Raw genomic sequence first — 16,476 nt, forward strand, 5'->3', positions numbered from 1 at the left:
AGCCTTATTGAAAAAGAATACAAATCAAAGCCCTCCAGCACTTATATTCATGCAAATACCAAAGAAAAGAAACCATATAACTTACTATCTGATCTCTTTGTCCTTACACTTAGAAACAGAAGATTAGAAAATAGAACTACTTCTCCAAAGCTCAGAGACAGCAGGCAGACAGAAACAAAAGACTCCGACACCCAATTCCCTCCACCCAAAGTTGAAAAAATCCGGTTTCCTGATTGGTTCTCTGGTCAGGTGTTTCAGGTGAAAGAGACATTAACCATTAGCTATCTGTTTATGACAGCCCCTATCCTCAGATTTCCCATGTGCTAATTCTTCCTTCCCTACTGACCAGTTTCCCTCCTGCCCTGTTTCAAATTTCTCTGTTTCCTGGCCCATCCTGCTCTATTTTCCTGAATCCCAGCCCAATCCTTCTTACTCCGCTTCTCGCTAACCTAGGGTGACCAGATAGCAAGTGTGAACAATAGGGACAGGAGTGGGGGGTAATAGGAACTTATATAAGAAAACGACTCAAAAATCAGGACTGTCCCTATAAAATCAGGACATCTGGTCACCTTACTCCACCCCTGCTGTGTTCCTATCTCCTCCCTTCTGCTCTGTTTCCATGTAGGCCTTGGGTCTTGTGGCCATATTTTCAGGACACATCTCTGTGTGTCACCCAGTTCTGGCTCCTTGTACTCCACTGGCCTTTCTCACCAGGGGCGGCTCTAGACATTTTGCTGTCCCAAGCACGGAGGGTCCGCTGGTCCCATGGCTTTAGCGGACCTCCCGCAGGCACGCCGCCGAAGGCAACCTGCCTGCCACCCTTGCAGCGCCGGCAGAGCGCCCCCCCGCGGCTTGCCGTCCCAGGCACATGCTTGGAGCGCTGGTGCCTGGAGCCGCCCGTTTCTCACAGCCCCTCCTGTTTTCTCCCTAGGTCCTGACCTATCATGCACCATCTGCTTGTTTCCATGCTTCTCCCCCTCTTGTTCTGTTGCCTGTTGTCCCATTATTTCCTGCGCTGTTCCTGTTCCCAGCTCCTGTTTTTTCTATGTATAACCTGACCCCCCTCTCACGTGTACCTCCCTGCTCTCTTTTGCCATGTCCTGACCCCTATCTCCCCATACCCTAGACTCTTCTACTCCAGGTCTCTTTGGCCTGGTCCCCCCAGCCTCCCTTCTTTTTACCAGCCCACCCAGCTGCTTTTTTGCTTTCACATCCAGGCTCCTCCTGCACTGCTGCACCCATCCTTCCCCTATCCCAGTGGTTCCCAAACTGGGGTTCATGAAATGTTATAGGGGTTCTTGGGGAAAAATTCCCTAATGTTGGACAGAGCTGTCCCTAGGAACTCTGGGCAGCAAGAGTCAGCAGCCCAGAGCTCCTGGACTTCCAAGAGCTAAGCAGATCAAAGCAAACATCTCTCTCACACTGAGGAGATTTAAACTTCAAGGCTCCTTATAAGAAATGGAAAAGGAGGTGGATATTTTTTGCTGTTTTTATTAAATAGGCAGCTAGTATTGTTTTTAAAATTATTATGAAGAACAAGTTTAAGCTTTGTTGTAACGTACGTTGTTTGCCTGGACTGCTCAAGACCTGAATGCTTGTGTAGGAGGAACTCTTTGAGTTGGCTTCTTAAATACCTTCCTGCTGTTTCACATCTGATACGCCTTGATGAAACCTAGGAGCCTTGTCTTATAACAGGCTTATTCAAAGTGACACAAGCTATGAAAGTGAGAGCTTGGACATGTGCTGTCATTTTCATAATGTAATAAAAATACTGTCACAATAAATGATAATTAATAATAGTGTGTAATAAGCATGTCATAAAAACAAGTTTTATGTTTCCAAGATCACTGCTTTTATAATTTATACTTAGGTCTAGGAGACTATCCCTGGAAATAGTCATTTTTAGGAGGGGGTTCACAGGACATTTTAGTGAAAGGGGTTCACAGGTTGCTAAAGTTTGGGAACCACTGCTCTACCCTCCTGTCCCAGCCCACTTTCCTCTGTAGGCCCATGCTGCTGTGTCTCTGTGTTCAGACCTCTCTTGCTCCAAGCCCTTTGTCTGACCCCATCCAGCTCCATTTTCCTTTGTCCTGGGGAGGAGGAGGGGGATGAGATTAGCTCTAAAATCATGAGTTTGGTTTTTTTTAAATAATGTTTTTCTGTATGTGTGTGTGTGTGAGAGAGAGAGAGAGAGAGAGAGAGAATTAGTGTTGCTGACTTACAGCGAGAAATGGGATTTTGGCCGCACTGCCCAGACATCAATGAACCTGGGGCTTCACACAACTCTGTACCCCAACACCAAATCAGTCAATGTTATGTCCCCAATTCTCATATGTGCCCCAGCCACACAATTCTGCACCTCCTCTTACTCTCCCCACATATGCAACCTCTGCTGCTCCTATGGCTCCTGAGGTTTTTCACTCACCTTGCCCAGGGCCTGGGGGAGCAGTGGCAAGCGGGGGACAGACCCCTCCCCTTTCCTGGTGTTTCACAACTTGCAAGGATGGGAGGAGCACAGAGCAGACTGACCCATTGCACACAAGAGGAATGGGCGGAAGTGCACAGACTGACCCATTGTTCACAAAGGTGAGGGTGAGGAGCACAGAGCAGACTGGTCCATTGTACAAGGGGTGAGGGAAAGCGCAGAGACTGACCCATTGCTCACTGGAGGGGTGGGGAAGAGCATAAACTGACCCATTGTTACAGGGGAGGGAGGAAGAGCACAGACTGACCCATTGTTCACAGATAGGGTTGCCAATACTCCAGGATTGTCCTGGAGTCTCCAAGAATGAAAGATTAAGCTTTAACTAAAGACTATGTCATGGGATGGAACCTCCAGGAATTCCTCCAACCAAAACTGGCAACTCTATTCACAAGAGGGAAGGGGGAGCAGCACAGCCTGACCCTTTGTGGAGGGGAGTACACGTACCCCTGCTAGCTCTGATGAGCAAGGAGGTCAAAAATAGAAGTGATGGTGCGATGGGCTGGCTGCCCCAAGCATAAGTCTATCTGAACCCCTACGGCCAGACTTGAGGGGGACAAGCCCATCCCACTAATCAAAGCGCTGGGGCTACCCGGCTATTTTTAGACTAGTTTGATCAGAGGCAGCACTGGTATGACTACCCAAGCTGGAAATTACTTCTCCAGGTGCAGTGCAGACACACCGTTAGTGTGCTTTTCATTCTGCTCCAGCCCTGTTTACGCTGGATTCCTCTGTGTCTATTAGTAACTTCCCCACATGACTTCTTCCCCATGCCTCCCTGGAGGTCGCTGTTCTGTGTTGAGTCGCTAGGGTGACCAGGTGTCCAGTTTTAGACCGGAAAAGGATCCTGGCGGCTCCGGTTAGCACCGCTGACTGGGCTGTTGACTGTAGCTGCCATTGTCCGGGAACTGCAGCCAATGGGAGCTGTGGGAGTGGCACTTGGCCGTGGCTCCACATGGGAGCCGGAGGGGGGACATGCCGCTGCTTCCAGGAGCTGCTTAAGGTAAGCGCTGCACAGAGCTTGCACCCCTGAGCCCCCACCCCATGCCCCAACCTCCTGCCCCAGCCCTGATCCCCATCCCACCCTCTGAAAGCCTCAATCCCAGCCCAGAGCACCCTCTTGCACCTCAAACTCCTCATCCCCAGCCCCACCGCAGAGCCCACCTCTCCGCCAGAGCCCTCACGCCCACAGCACCCCAACCCTCCGCCCCAGCCCTGATCCCCTTCCAGCCCTCCAAACCCCTTGGTCCCAGCCTGGATCACTCTCCTGCCCCCCAAAGCCCTCATCCCCAGCCTCACACCAGATCCCGCACCCCCAGCCACAGTCGTCACCCCCTCTCACATCCCAACCCACTGCCTCAGCCTGGAGCCCCATCCCACATTCTGGACTCCTTATTTCTGGCCCCACCCCGGAACCCGCACCCCCAGCCAGAACCCTCACCCCATCCCGCACCACAGCCCCCTGAGCCAGCCTGGTGAAAAGGAGCGAGTGAGGGTGGGGCAAGTGACAGAGGAAGGGGAGGATGGAGTGAGTGGGGGCAGGGCCTCAGACAAGGGGTGGGGCAGGGTGGGATCTCAGAGGAGGGTGGGGAAGGAGTGGGGTAAGAGTGTTTGGTTTTGTGCAAGTAGAAAGTTGGCACCCCTATGAGTCGCACGTCACAAGGGGCCATTTGAAAAATTCAAATTAAATGAATGCATTTGCTGGGGGATCTCAGAAAGCCCCTTGCGGGCTGCCTGACTGAGAAAACACCCTCACTAACTCTGCTGCAGAGGGCAGGGCCTAGCATACTGCCCACTGAATTCCAAAGAGATCCTCTCCTCCAGAGCCCCCCTCCGCCAATGACAACAATGTGGTTGCTGCATAGAAGGGGATAGGGTAACCAGAGAGCAAGTGTGAAAAATTGGGACAGGGAGTGGGGGGTAATAGGAGCCTATATAAGAAAAAGACCCCAAAATTGGGACTGTCCCTATAAAATCGGGACATCTGGTCCCCCTAGAAGGAGAAGAGGCATCGAAACATTCAGTGTCACAGGTGGTAGAAGAGGGGAACGTTGGCATCCTGAATCCCATTTGGGACAAAATGCTGGATGGAAAGTCTTAAGAACTGGTTGAGACAGTGTACATACCCATCATTGTGGTTAACACAGGATATTATCCTGATCTCAATGGAGGTTTTGTCATCTGCATCAGTGGGAACAAGATCGAGCCCTGCATACCCTTATGAGTGTAGGCTTTGGACACAGCTCTCTCTCTGCTCCACAACAGCACGTTGAAAAATCCCTGGATAGTTTGCCTAGGGGATCCCACACATTCCCTGTGACTTTCACTGCAAATCTATGGCCATTAAGGACTTCATAGTTATCACAGTGCTGCAAGCCATAGCCATATGGAACTTCAGTGCAACAGCTGGCATAGAATTCAGTTGCTTCGGCAGAGGCTGTTCTTACAGCTTGAGCTAGAGGATAATCTCATCTCTCTTTGTACAGCAGACTTCTCAAACATATGCTGCATCCCTCTCTAGTGGCTTGTTCGCATAGAGAATAATCTGCTACTGCTACCACCCACTGGAGTTATTCCTTTAGTTCATGGGGTCTGTGCCAGGCTGAAACCTTGCTGCCGACCCTGTGGCAGTGGCAGTGTCGGTGGTGGGGGGGTGGTGATCATCACATCAGGGTTAAAGATGCATGAATTAACAGTTATCATTCCATCCAATAGAGGGCACTAGTGGAGTAGCGGTGCATATTCACCAGCCATTTCAGTACAAAAGCATTGCACCAGATGAGCCAAAACTGTGTATGAGGGGAAGGGAAATTAAGATGCATTTCTTCCTTTTCACGTTTATTTATTTTTTTGTTTTTTTGTTCTCTTTTTTTTAAGATCACAGAAGAGCAGAGCATTCATACATGTAAAGAAACAGAAACAAGATAACAGAAGTTAAATACATTGAGGAAAGAAAAAAAGAAAAAGCTTTTTGTTGGTGTCAGGTTTTGGGTTTTTTTTTTCCTTCCTTTTTTTTTTCACACACACATACTTGCGCATTTAAAATTTTCTTCCACAGAGCTAGTATTCGAAAACAAACCAATGGCAAAAAATAAAATGGCCGTGTTCTTGTTTCATTAAAGAGAAGTTCAGCTCATGTCTACGGTGCTGGGGAAAAATATATATAAAGATATATATATATATATATATATATATATTTATATGTATATAACACTGTTAATGAGAAAAGTTCTAACCACCCCACTGTGTAGCAAGAAGGGACACTGGACCTCCTCCCTAAGGCCTGGAGGATGAAACTTAGCTCCAGATGAGGAAATGGAACGGTTTGGAGCTGGTGTGAAGGCAATTTTTACTCTCCCCTCCCCGCACACCCTTTCCTTGTTTGTAGAAAGTCACCACAAACCATGCAGCTGATGGCTTTCTGTAGACAAACTGCTAAAAGCAAATTGAGACGTATGTGTCATTTTGCATGTGTCACTGGGGGGGCGGGGTCTAGGAAAGGAGAGTGGTGTGATGGCTGTGTGAGGGATTTTTGCAGGAGAGTGGCATATGTGTATTGTAGGGGTATCGGGAGGGATGAGTATCTGTGTGACTGAAAGAGGGAGCAAATGAAATAACTTCAGAGCTGGAAGACACTCCCCAGCTGGGAAGTTCTCTCCTTGTTGATAGTTTCCTTGCGGCCTGCGAGTACTATATCTATATGTAGACACATGCACATACTCACATTCCTTAGGAGGTACTAGGCATTCTGAGCAGGAAGTAAAGGGGTTGACCGAGGATAGATAGCAGGGCTCAGTTCAATCCCTCTGTTCTCACAGATACGCTGAGATGCTGATGGATGGGGCCCCAGTTAGGGTATCACAACGCACGTTCCCCACGGGGCTCACGAAGTGAGCTGAAGATATACACAAATCAGGGAGAGGTAGTTCCCTGCCCCGCCTGGAGACTTCCTTTGTTGGATAGGATCTTTGCCCACTAATGTGCTCCCCAAACAACCTTGCCATGAAGTCAGCCCTACCACCAGCTCTGCAAGCCTATCCTCCTGACTGGTGAGACACCCTCCCTTCCTCTACTGTCTCATGTACTCCTTAAAGGTTTGCAGGATCTTTTGGTGGCACTAGCTAAACTGAACCTGCAAAGAGGTAAGAGCCCTTTACCTTCCATTTCCTGGGCTTATTTAGAGGAGCTGTCCTCTTTTCCTTGCTCTTCTCAGGGTGGCTGGCTTACCATACATGGGCCTCCCCAAGCCATGCCTGGATAGAGGATCTTGCTGGCATCCTTACCAAGCTGATTTCCTCCCTGCTGAGATAGGGAGATTGGAAAACAAGTGAACACCTGAGGTTTGGTCTTTGGGGAAACAACCCCCATAGAAACCATGCTGAGGTGTCACACTGTAAGATGTAGGTGGGAAAGGGGCATGTTACATAGAGGGGAACAAGAGGACAGTTCAACAGTTGGACACATCCCTTAATGTCGAACTCCCTAACTCTCCCAGGCACCACACTGGAAATATACCCACTTTGAGACCATACTGAGAGCCAATAGTCTTCCTCGTTGATGTGACTGAGAATTCTGTGCATGGATTGCGAACAGCATATGGCCCAAACTTTTTTATCAATGACATAGCCTGGGAGACCATCTCCTAGTTTAATTCTCTCTTCCCGCCCCCTCCACTCTGCTCCTCATGTGAGAGGCCTCTCTTCACAGTCTTTTCTGTGCACTTGTCAAAAATGAAATAAGCTTTTGCCACCCTCAGGAGGAAGACTTAGAACTTCCAGCTCTGCCTCACCTCCCCAAGACAGTATTCCATGGCACCATTTGATGCGATTTGCTGTGTGATGTCAAGCACCATGAAGATTTTGGCCATGGATCAGTGGGGTCAGAGCAGAGGACATGGATTGTACTATTAGACTTGGGAGAGGAAACACTTCCTCACTACACACCTGGATTCCCTCATAAGATGAAGTGAAGGCAATAAGCAATATGTGAAGGCCTGACCGAAATGTCTTCTTGTGGAAAGGGTGAGAGTGAGGTTAAATGCTCCCAAGCTCCACTCCCCAAAATACCGATGAATCCTCGGTCATTGCCCCAAATTTCCTTCCAGACATGCTACTTCTACATGGCCTGGAAAATGTGTGAAAGATGAAGTTTACAAAGTTAATGCCATGGGCTCAATTTTGAAACAATGGCACCTTAATTGGATGCTCAGAAAGGTACCTAGGTTCATTGAATAGATGCACCTGTATCTGAAGTCCAATCTGAGCATTGAAATAGGGGTGGGTGGACTTCTGAACATACTGTGATTGACTCTTGGTCTGGCATGGGAGAAAATTGGAGATTTGTCCATGATTCCTGAACAGTAAATGCTATGTAAAGGGTTGTAAACTGAGGCTATAAATCAGTTTACACAAAGCATGTAAACAACAACAAAAAATACCTTGTTAATGTCACCGTTAACATGACCCTGATGATAACCCTGGTCTACACAACTTTGCTGGTGGAGAAAGCAAGGGTTTGCATTGCTGCTCTATGTGTCCGCAAGTCGTGGTCTGGAAAAGGATCATAATGCTGAGATACATGCGTTACTTGGGGATTTTCGTACCCACCTTCCCAGCATTTCACAGCCATGCATCACTTCATTTTTCACCCAGCCAGACACATACAAACAACACGCTGCAATCATGTATGGCATTCAGGTGGTCCTAGAGGGCTACGTTCACACGGTTCATTTCCTTTCAGAAAGTTGCCTCCCACCCCCACCCACTGGTAACCTGAAAAGGATTAAATATCTGCTAGCAAGTAAGGGGCCACATATTAAATCTAAGTGTTTGTTTCTTTGCTTGGACATTATTGGACATCTCATGTCACTATTGTATATTTACAAACTTGTAGAACAAATACAATCTTTTTTTTTTAATAACACTAAATGTTAAACCTCCATCAATCAAACACAATTACCCCTACACTCTCAAGGAACTGGTATCCCATTTCAAATCCCACTGAGGGGTAGAGCAGCAAACGAGTGAATTTTGAAGAGGGGGAGAGGGGGGCCAAAGAAGCAGGACCATTGTGGGCGCCTAAGAAGAAAGGCTCTGCACTGGAGGATATGTCTTTTCAATGTAATTATCCACAGGGAAGAAGAAATGATCAAGGAAAATGCCTTTTCCCTTCTTCATTATGGCCCTGGGAGGTGATGTGCAACCCTCATTGACTTCAATGGAAATGGAGGGTGCTCAGGACCTCTCAGGAGATGCTCAGCAGCTCGCAGGATTGGGTCCATTAAAAACATTAAATAAATATTCCCCCACCCCAGCTCTCAAGTTAAAGGAACAGACACTGCCAAGAGTGGAGATCCCAGAACAGAATAACTGTAATACTGTGCACTTGCATCATGCCAAGGGGTGCTGGGGGTACAGTGGTATCCCCCAGACTTGAAGTAGTTTCCATCATATCCAGGGTTTACAGTTTGGTTCAATGGCTTTCAGCACCCCCACTATACACATTGTTCTGCCACTGTCATGCCTTTCAGCAGCTGTATTGGTGAGTGAATCTCATTATCCACATTTTACAGAGGAGAAACTGAGGCACAGACTTGCTTGAAGAGTCAGGGGCACAGTCAGGAGTAGAACCCAGGAGTCCTAACTGGCAGACCTCAGCCCTAACCACTAGACAGAATGGGTCCTCCCACCCATCTTTGTCTTTTTCTGTTCCAAAAGTCTGGGATTGTTGTTGTAGTTGGTGGGGGGGGGGTGTTCCCCCCCAAACAAAAGCTTCAGTGCTCTTTTTTCTAAAAATATTTAAAACAATTCACTGCCAGTAGCTCACTACTTGTGGGGAATCATACGATAACAAACCACTGTGTGCCGCCTAGTGCTCATGAACAACCCTACAATAACACAGCGATATGTACTGCTCCGCACTCATCAGTGACCCTACAATAACAAACCAGTGTATACAGCTCAGCACCCCTGAGCTAACCTACACTGATGAAACAATGCGTTCAGCCCAGTCCTTATAAACAACCCTTGACAGGCTCCCTGCAGTAATGAATCAGTGCAGGCAGCCCACCACCTCTGAGCAACCCTACAATAACAAACCAATGAACCAATATGTGGGAGAGGGTGCACAGTCCATCCCCCAAGTGCAATATCTGCTACTGGGCTTGTACACTCACTCCCCTCCCTACAGCAAGACCCATCAGACTCAGAAAGAATCACCAGCAGAGGCTAGAGGGCTCCTGTCCTAAGAGACTCTGCAGGGCTCATGGTCAGTAGGTCACCTACAGGCTAAGGCCCAGATTCTCAAAGGTATTTAGGTGCCTAATGCCCAGTGTGTTCAACAAGAGCCAGGCGCCTACATACTTCTGAAGGTCTGTGCCTCATTTTCTGGCCTCACTGGATCCAGTCCCACTGAGAGAGGTTTCAATGCCCAATTGCCAACCCCTCCCAAGCAGTGATGGTGTCATATCTGTTATCAAGGTGCGCGCACACACACATATTCTGGGGTGTGATTTTTGTGGGGATTATTCTCCAACATCCCAAAACACTGAGGGAAAATTACAGAAGAGCCCACCTTGAGTACTTTGAGGGATGGGGGAAAATCTCCTTCCCTTGACTGGTGACATCCTGCAGGCCTGTTTCTCTGCTCTCCTCCCTTAAAAGACACTCAAAGACTAATATTTATCTGCAAGTCCTGGTGGGCTGCGAGAAGCCTTGCTGCCTCTTTAATTGATTGCCTGTCTCTGCCCCAAAACTGCCTTGCTCAGCAGAAAAGAGGCAGTGCTGTTGAGCTGCTTGATCAAGGCGAGTGCTGCCGCTGAGCTGGCACTGAATAATAAGGAGCCTCCTCTTACAAATTTTGTCTTAGCTGAGTAAAGGGAAGGAATGAAACACATAACAGAATTAACTCATTGCTTTCTGGTGATCAGTCTCCCCTTTCTTAAGCCTGCTCAAACCAGAGAGATTTCCGCCCTACTTCCCGTAAGTTTTTACAGCAAATTCCAGGCAGAGCTAAATTGTATTTATTTGTGGGGGGATGGAGTGAAAAGGAATTTTTACTGCTTAGGAAACTGCTTAGGAGTAGGACACAGTGAAGGCCCGTGCGTAGCTCCTAAATCCTGACCCACAGCACCACTGCTAAGCCAGTTCCAGAGGCTCTGCTGAGAAAGAGAAGGGACTGGCAGTCCCAACATCTCCTCTGCTGTGGACACCCAGATCATGGCACTTGTGACCCTAGGTGCATTTAGACACAGGTTGCCAGAGACAAAACACTGGTGCATTAACCCAGCTGTCCCCTTTCACGGATGACCAGCACAGCCAATGGGATATGTGAGGCTCTTCAGATTTGCATGTGTCCCATTGCTTACATCATATCCTGCAGGACCTGTTGCTGAAATGGCAGATTCCAGCAGATAGGTAGCATTTCAGTAACTCTTGTTTCAAATGACCTACTCTGAGACTCACCACATCTTCTCCACCAGGTGTTACTAGAGGTTCTTTCATCAACTACCTCCTCCTCTGACCATCCAGAGGGCAAAGATTTCTAGAAGCAAGCTTAGCAACCTTGATGTGTTACATATTGGTGAACAAAATACCCTCCCATTGCGTACCCCCTTGTACCTCTCTTCAATGCACCACCCAAAGCTTCTTTCCTGTATGTCAAGAATTTTGGCCCCAGCTTTTTTACAATACAGTCCCAGGTTCTGGCCACTTTCTGAACCAGTTTGAGCTTTCTTTAAAGTATAAAATTAAACAAGCTCCATCTAGGTATTTTCATGGTGGCTGAGTGAGATATTTACAGGTTTGCTTTGATTTTAACAAGGAGGTCAGAGGGACAAAAAATTCATTTCTATAGCAATACTGAATGGTTATGAATTACCACTTGGAGGCTTTTCTGGTAAGAGAGATTTAATGGCCACGCCATACCTACAGGAGCAGAAGATCAGTGAAGCCCAGGTTATCTCACTGATAACCTCTCTTCCCAACCCCCCCCAGGAGTGCGTACTGGAACAGAGCTCTTGAAATGCTGCCATCTATGGTCCTACGGGTCAGTCACATTGATTTTCTACCTGGTTGGACATACACACAAGCACAGAGGTGAAGCAGGAGCCACTATTCTGATGCATTACAATTGAGTGCCAGCCGGGTGGTGATCAGGGATGGGTTAAAAAAGTATGGAGATTGACGCTTCCAAGCAATACGGCCAGGAGGCTGTCAAGGCAAAAGTCAGCTGTGGGACAGGAGCCAATCTGAACCAGTGCCACAACTGATGCACTCCCCACCCCACCCACATCTGCCCAAGTGATCTCTCAGCACCATGTCTCACACTTACAATGCAGAACTTTATCTACAGCATGATGAGCTTATGTACATATGGACCATTCTGTTCGCATGCTTTAGAGAGAGAGAGACACACACACAGACACATACACACGGGAGACAGAGACACCCAGCCAAATACAGGGGGAGAAGAAGAGAATAAAAACAGTGTGTTTGTAGCATAGTCAACATAGCTTGAGCTCAGGGCAGAGAGGGAGGTAGTAGAGGAGAAGGGGCGTAAAGGAGGGGGTCAACGAGGGTGCAAGGGATGGGGGGGGGGGAGGTGTGAGGTTTCTTCATGGGACACCAGTATGCGAAAGGGTCTGGATTACTGCTTTCCAAAAGTCTGAACTGGCAGAGAGTCAGCTCACCAAATGGCTAAGGGAATCAAGGGGTTAAGTGGCTATAAACATCACAGCAAAGACCTTCTCTTTCAGAAGATGAAAGAAAGAGGACTAAGGAAAGAAGGAAGAAACAAGAAATCTGATTGGTTGGGGTTTTTTTTTACATCTCGGCGTCTTTGGCACAACGCGGTCCCCACCCAGTGCCTCCTTCTCTCCTGCGCTCCTGGTCGTATCTTGGGTGGTCGATGGCTTGACAGACGTCTTGTCGTAATTCGAAAAAATGTTGCTGATTCGTCTTCGCTGTAATTCCCCCCCTTTGCTCCTGAACACACAAAAGTTGTGAAAGAACCAGTCCTCTCTCTCTCCCCCTCTTTTTCTCGCTCTGTCTCCTGTATGACGCGCTTTGTTTTGTGTGTTGTTATTGTTGCTGCTGTTGTTGGGTTTTTTAATTTGATTTTATTCTGATTTTATTAACATTTGCTAAGTAGGCAGAGCAGGGACACTGCCAGCAGCCACAGTGGTACGGCCAAACTCACTGAACCGTTGTCTACTCTCCCTGTGCCAGGTCCTGTAGGGAGAGAGTGGGAAGGAAGAGAGAAGAGGAAAGGGTTACATACAGCAAGGAAGAAACAGAGTCAGCAAGAAACATGTTGAGGGCCTTCAAAAGCACTGACTCACAGCTACTGTGAGTGCCTCACATTCAGTGCTCCTGCGCCATTTCCTACAGCGCCTCCTGCTGGGAGAGGCTGGGACTGCAGGTGAGCTTCCTCACAGAGAGCTTGTTTGTCAGCGTGTCCTGCTGAGAAAAGCTGGGACTGTACTGTCTGTGAGCTCCTCAGAGCCAGTGCCCCTGCCCCATTCCCTCCTGCACTTCCTGCTGGGAGAGGCTGATAGTGGAGTAGCTGTGAGGCTTCCCACATCCAGCACCATTCCTTACAATGGCACCTGCCGGGAGAGGTTGGGCCTGTTGGAGAGCTGCTGTGAGCTCCTCAGTAAACAAGCTGTTATATCCTGCTCTAGCTTTTGCTAGCGATGGCAATATGGCTGTTCTTTTCACCTCCCTCCTTGTGATGGCCCTTGAATACCAGGACCTGTTATAATTCTGCATGTTGATGATGTCTGTTTGCAGCCAGATGCCTGCTCCTCAGGGGCCAATTCATCACAGCGTGCCAATCAATGAAACATGGAACCAATCAGCAAATGCCTTCAGTCCCAGGGGAGGTGCTATAATTATTTGTTTGTTAATCAGGAGGAGGAACAATTTCCATGTAACTGTTATGACCCTGTGGTGCTGCACCTATAGAGAAGGGAGAAGGGAGGCCCAGCAAAGCTTTGATTTTCACAGGGGTGGGGAATGAAGTCGACAAGCTTGGCACTGCAGCAAGAAATAATGCAGACTTGCTACAGGAATATTATGTCCCAACACAAGTGACATCTCATTCATCCTCCCATTTGTGGCTCTCCTTTCTGGACTGTTTTTAAGGCAGAGATTAGGCTTGACATTCTCCCTGTAGCCCCAGACAGTGGTAACTTGTTATACCATGGTGTGTGTGATACGCGTACATCTTGTACATGTCAGCACCTGCCCATGCTCGTGTGTGGTTGTGCAGGAACAGTGTGATGTATATATGGGGCGTGTGTTTGTATGGACAGGTGTATAGTGCATGGGAGAGAATCAGGTGGTCTAAGAAGACATGTTCATTTCAGCAGGAAAGAAGAACCATTTATTGTGAAAAATATCCTTTACAGGACACTCTGAGTATTTAATAGGGGAAAACCTATAAAATGTAACAGAGAATGAGAATCTATAGGGGTTTTTTAGCCATGCTACAGAATTGTATAGCAGGGATATAATTCTCTATTCAAGTCTATATGGTGCTTAAGCGAAACAAACCCGATAGAGAGGTTCTCATTATTCATGCAGTTCTGTAGCCTTTTCCCAGATGAGATTTGTTACTATCATAGCTCTTTGTTTAGTCAGCCAGCTGTTAGTGATCTGATCCCATTTTTTTCATTATTAGGAAGTTTATGTCGAATCACATGGACTGTATCAGCCTATGGGCTGCTTCTTCAGCTATTCACAGTGCATCTAGTGAAGCTGGTCACCTGAGTCACATGGTACTGTTTCTGCACTCTGGCTGGGTGCCAGAAACTTTTTAAACAAGGGAAGGCTGAAGAGTGAATTGTGCACTTACCGCATACAAATCCTGAGACCAATCATTGCTGAACTTTTGAGAGCATTAGCAGCCAGCGGTTGACTGAACAGTCATGAATAATGAATAATCTGACCCCACAAATCACAGTGAACGCACCAGGGGGCTTTTATTCACAAAAATGTCTGTGAGGAAGGCTTTTTATAATTCAGCTGTAATATGCATGTATGTGATTATGGGCACAGAGATGTGCATTTGTGCATGCATATTATAGATGTATAGTATGCATATGTGAGGCTATGCAGGTGTGTGTGTGTGTGTGTGTGTTCATGAAGGTGTTGTGGAGATGTCACACATACCAGTGCATAGATTTGTGCTAGTGTTCCATGCACCGTGGATTGATGTGCAGTATTTATAAGTAGTCCTATACAGCTATATGTGTATGTTCCTGCTTGCGTGTGTGTGTGTGTGTGTGTGTGTGTGTGTGTGTGTGTGTGTGTGTGTGTGTGTGCGCGCGCAACACCCCCCCATGGAATGGTGTACAGTATGCATTGGAGTCTCTGTAGTGGTTGGGGTGTCTGTGTGTGTGTGCGTCTGTGTGTGTGTGTGTGTGTGTGTGTGACTGCTCAGAAAACAGTGTCTGTGTAAGTACCAATGGGTCAATATGGAACACGTGCATGTCATGATATGAGTCTCCATGCAAGCATGAGTGGATATGTAAGAGTGTGTGTGATGTGCTTTCCAATGGCATCATCTGTAACCACGTTAGAGTAGTAGCTGCCTGTCCAAGAGTGGTACTGGACCTCCAGGAGCAGGGTTCACAGTATCACATCTCAGGTGTGTCAGACAGACTGGCCTGCTCCATCTTCACAATCTCCCATCCAGGGCTCTGTTACAAGCCTCATCCCCAAAACAGGTCAGGGAGGGATGAGATGGGGGACTACAGAAAGAAAACATGAGCCTGGGAGAATGCACCCAGGCCTGGGAGTCTCTAGGAGGGGATGCAGAGTGGTGAGGCTGGCAGGGGATATGGTTGTGCCAGCTCACAGAAGCATCAGTGAGTATGTGATTGTGTGATGAAGACAGTGTATTCCAGTGTGCATGTAAGGCCACCTCTGTGGGCGAACAACGGTGTGAAGTTGTGAGAGTCCTGTGAAGTGGTGTGCAACTACTAGAGTCTTTGTAGGTGATAGTGGATTGTGTGTGTAGTCATGTCAGTCCGTCCATGTGTAGCTGTAGTGCAGTCATCCTATGTAGTCTTATCAGTGTTTGTGTGCAGCAATGAATCTGTACGCAGTTGTGTTCATGTCTGCAGTGGGTCCGTGTGTAGTTGTGCAGCTGTCTGTGCAGTGGGTCTGTGTGTAGTTGTCTGGATGTCTGCAGTGGGTCCGTGTGTAGTTGCGTGGATGTCTGCAATGGGTTTGTGCACAGCTGTATTGGTCTGAAGTGGGTCTGTGTGGATATATATAGTAGATCTGTGTGGAGTTGTGTGGATGTCTGCTGTTAGTCTATGTGTAGCTATGATGGTCTGCAGTGGGTCCGTGTGTAGCTATGCTGTTGTCTGCCATGGGTCTGTGCATACCTATGCTGTTGTCTGCTGTGATCTGTGTGTAGCTGCAGTAGGGCTGTGTGTAGTTGTATGGCTATCTGCGCCCTTCCACAGCAAGGATCACTGGAGACTAAGTGTAGAGACCATGCCTCCTTTTCCCCAGTCATGGTGCCTACCAGGAGGAGACCCCAGGTAGCTAGTTAAGCTGGCTTCTTGGCTGTTTGGAGCAACTGCAGCAGTTCTAAGCAGCCCCAGCCTGCATGTCGTCACGGGAATCGCTGTGTGTATCTCTAGTTAGTCTCTGTGTGTCACTGATAGTTGTAGTTGAAATTTTTTTGCTGAAGAATTCCTCAACAAAATGTCTTGTTTTGTTGAATTTTTTTTGGATTTCATCAAAAAAATGAAAATGCCAAAACTCAGTGAAAAATTTAGATGACAATAAAACTTTTTTTGCTTTAACTGAAAATTTTGCAGGAAATAAAACAGATTTCCCAACCAGCCCTGGCAGTCGTATAGGCACATGTTGCTGTGACTGTGGGTATGTCTACATCTACAATTTTGCAGCGCTGGTTGTTACAGCTGTATTAGTACAGCTGTATAGGGCCAGCGCTGCAGAGTGGCCACACTTACA

The 16,476-nt window shown here is 47.6% G+C and overlaps 1 protein-coding gene across 7 annotated transcripts in view; it reads right to left on the reverse strand.

Moving 5' to 3' along the window:
* The window catches only part of LSAMP (limbic system associated membrane protein), a 1,474,250-nt gene that overhangs the window by 14,821 nt on the left and 1,442,953 nt on the right, over positions 1–16,476 (reverse strand). For 5 of the 7 annotated variants that reach the window (XM_030533387.1, XM_030533371.1, XM_030533361.1 and 2 more), the window contains one exon: positions 9,217–12,711. The exons of the other annotated variants lie outside the window; for them this stretch is intronic. In XM_030533387.1, the coding sequence (XP_030389247.1) occupies positions 12,614–12,711 (98 nt within the window). In that variant the 3' untranslated portion in view covers positions 9,217–12,613. Of the gene's footprint in view, positions 1–9,216; positions 12,712–16,476 lie in introns of those variants that run through there. 7 annotated transcript variants of the gene reach the window in all.

This window comes from Gopherus evgoodei, chromosome 1 (assembly GCF_007399415.2).
Source record: "Gopherus evgoodei ecotype Sinaloan lineage chromosome 1, rGopEvg1_v1.p, whole genome shotgun sequence".
Classification (NCBI taxonomy): Eukaryota; Metazoa; Chordata; order Testudines; family Testudinidae; genus Gopherus; species Gopherus evgoodei.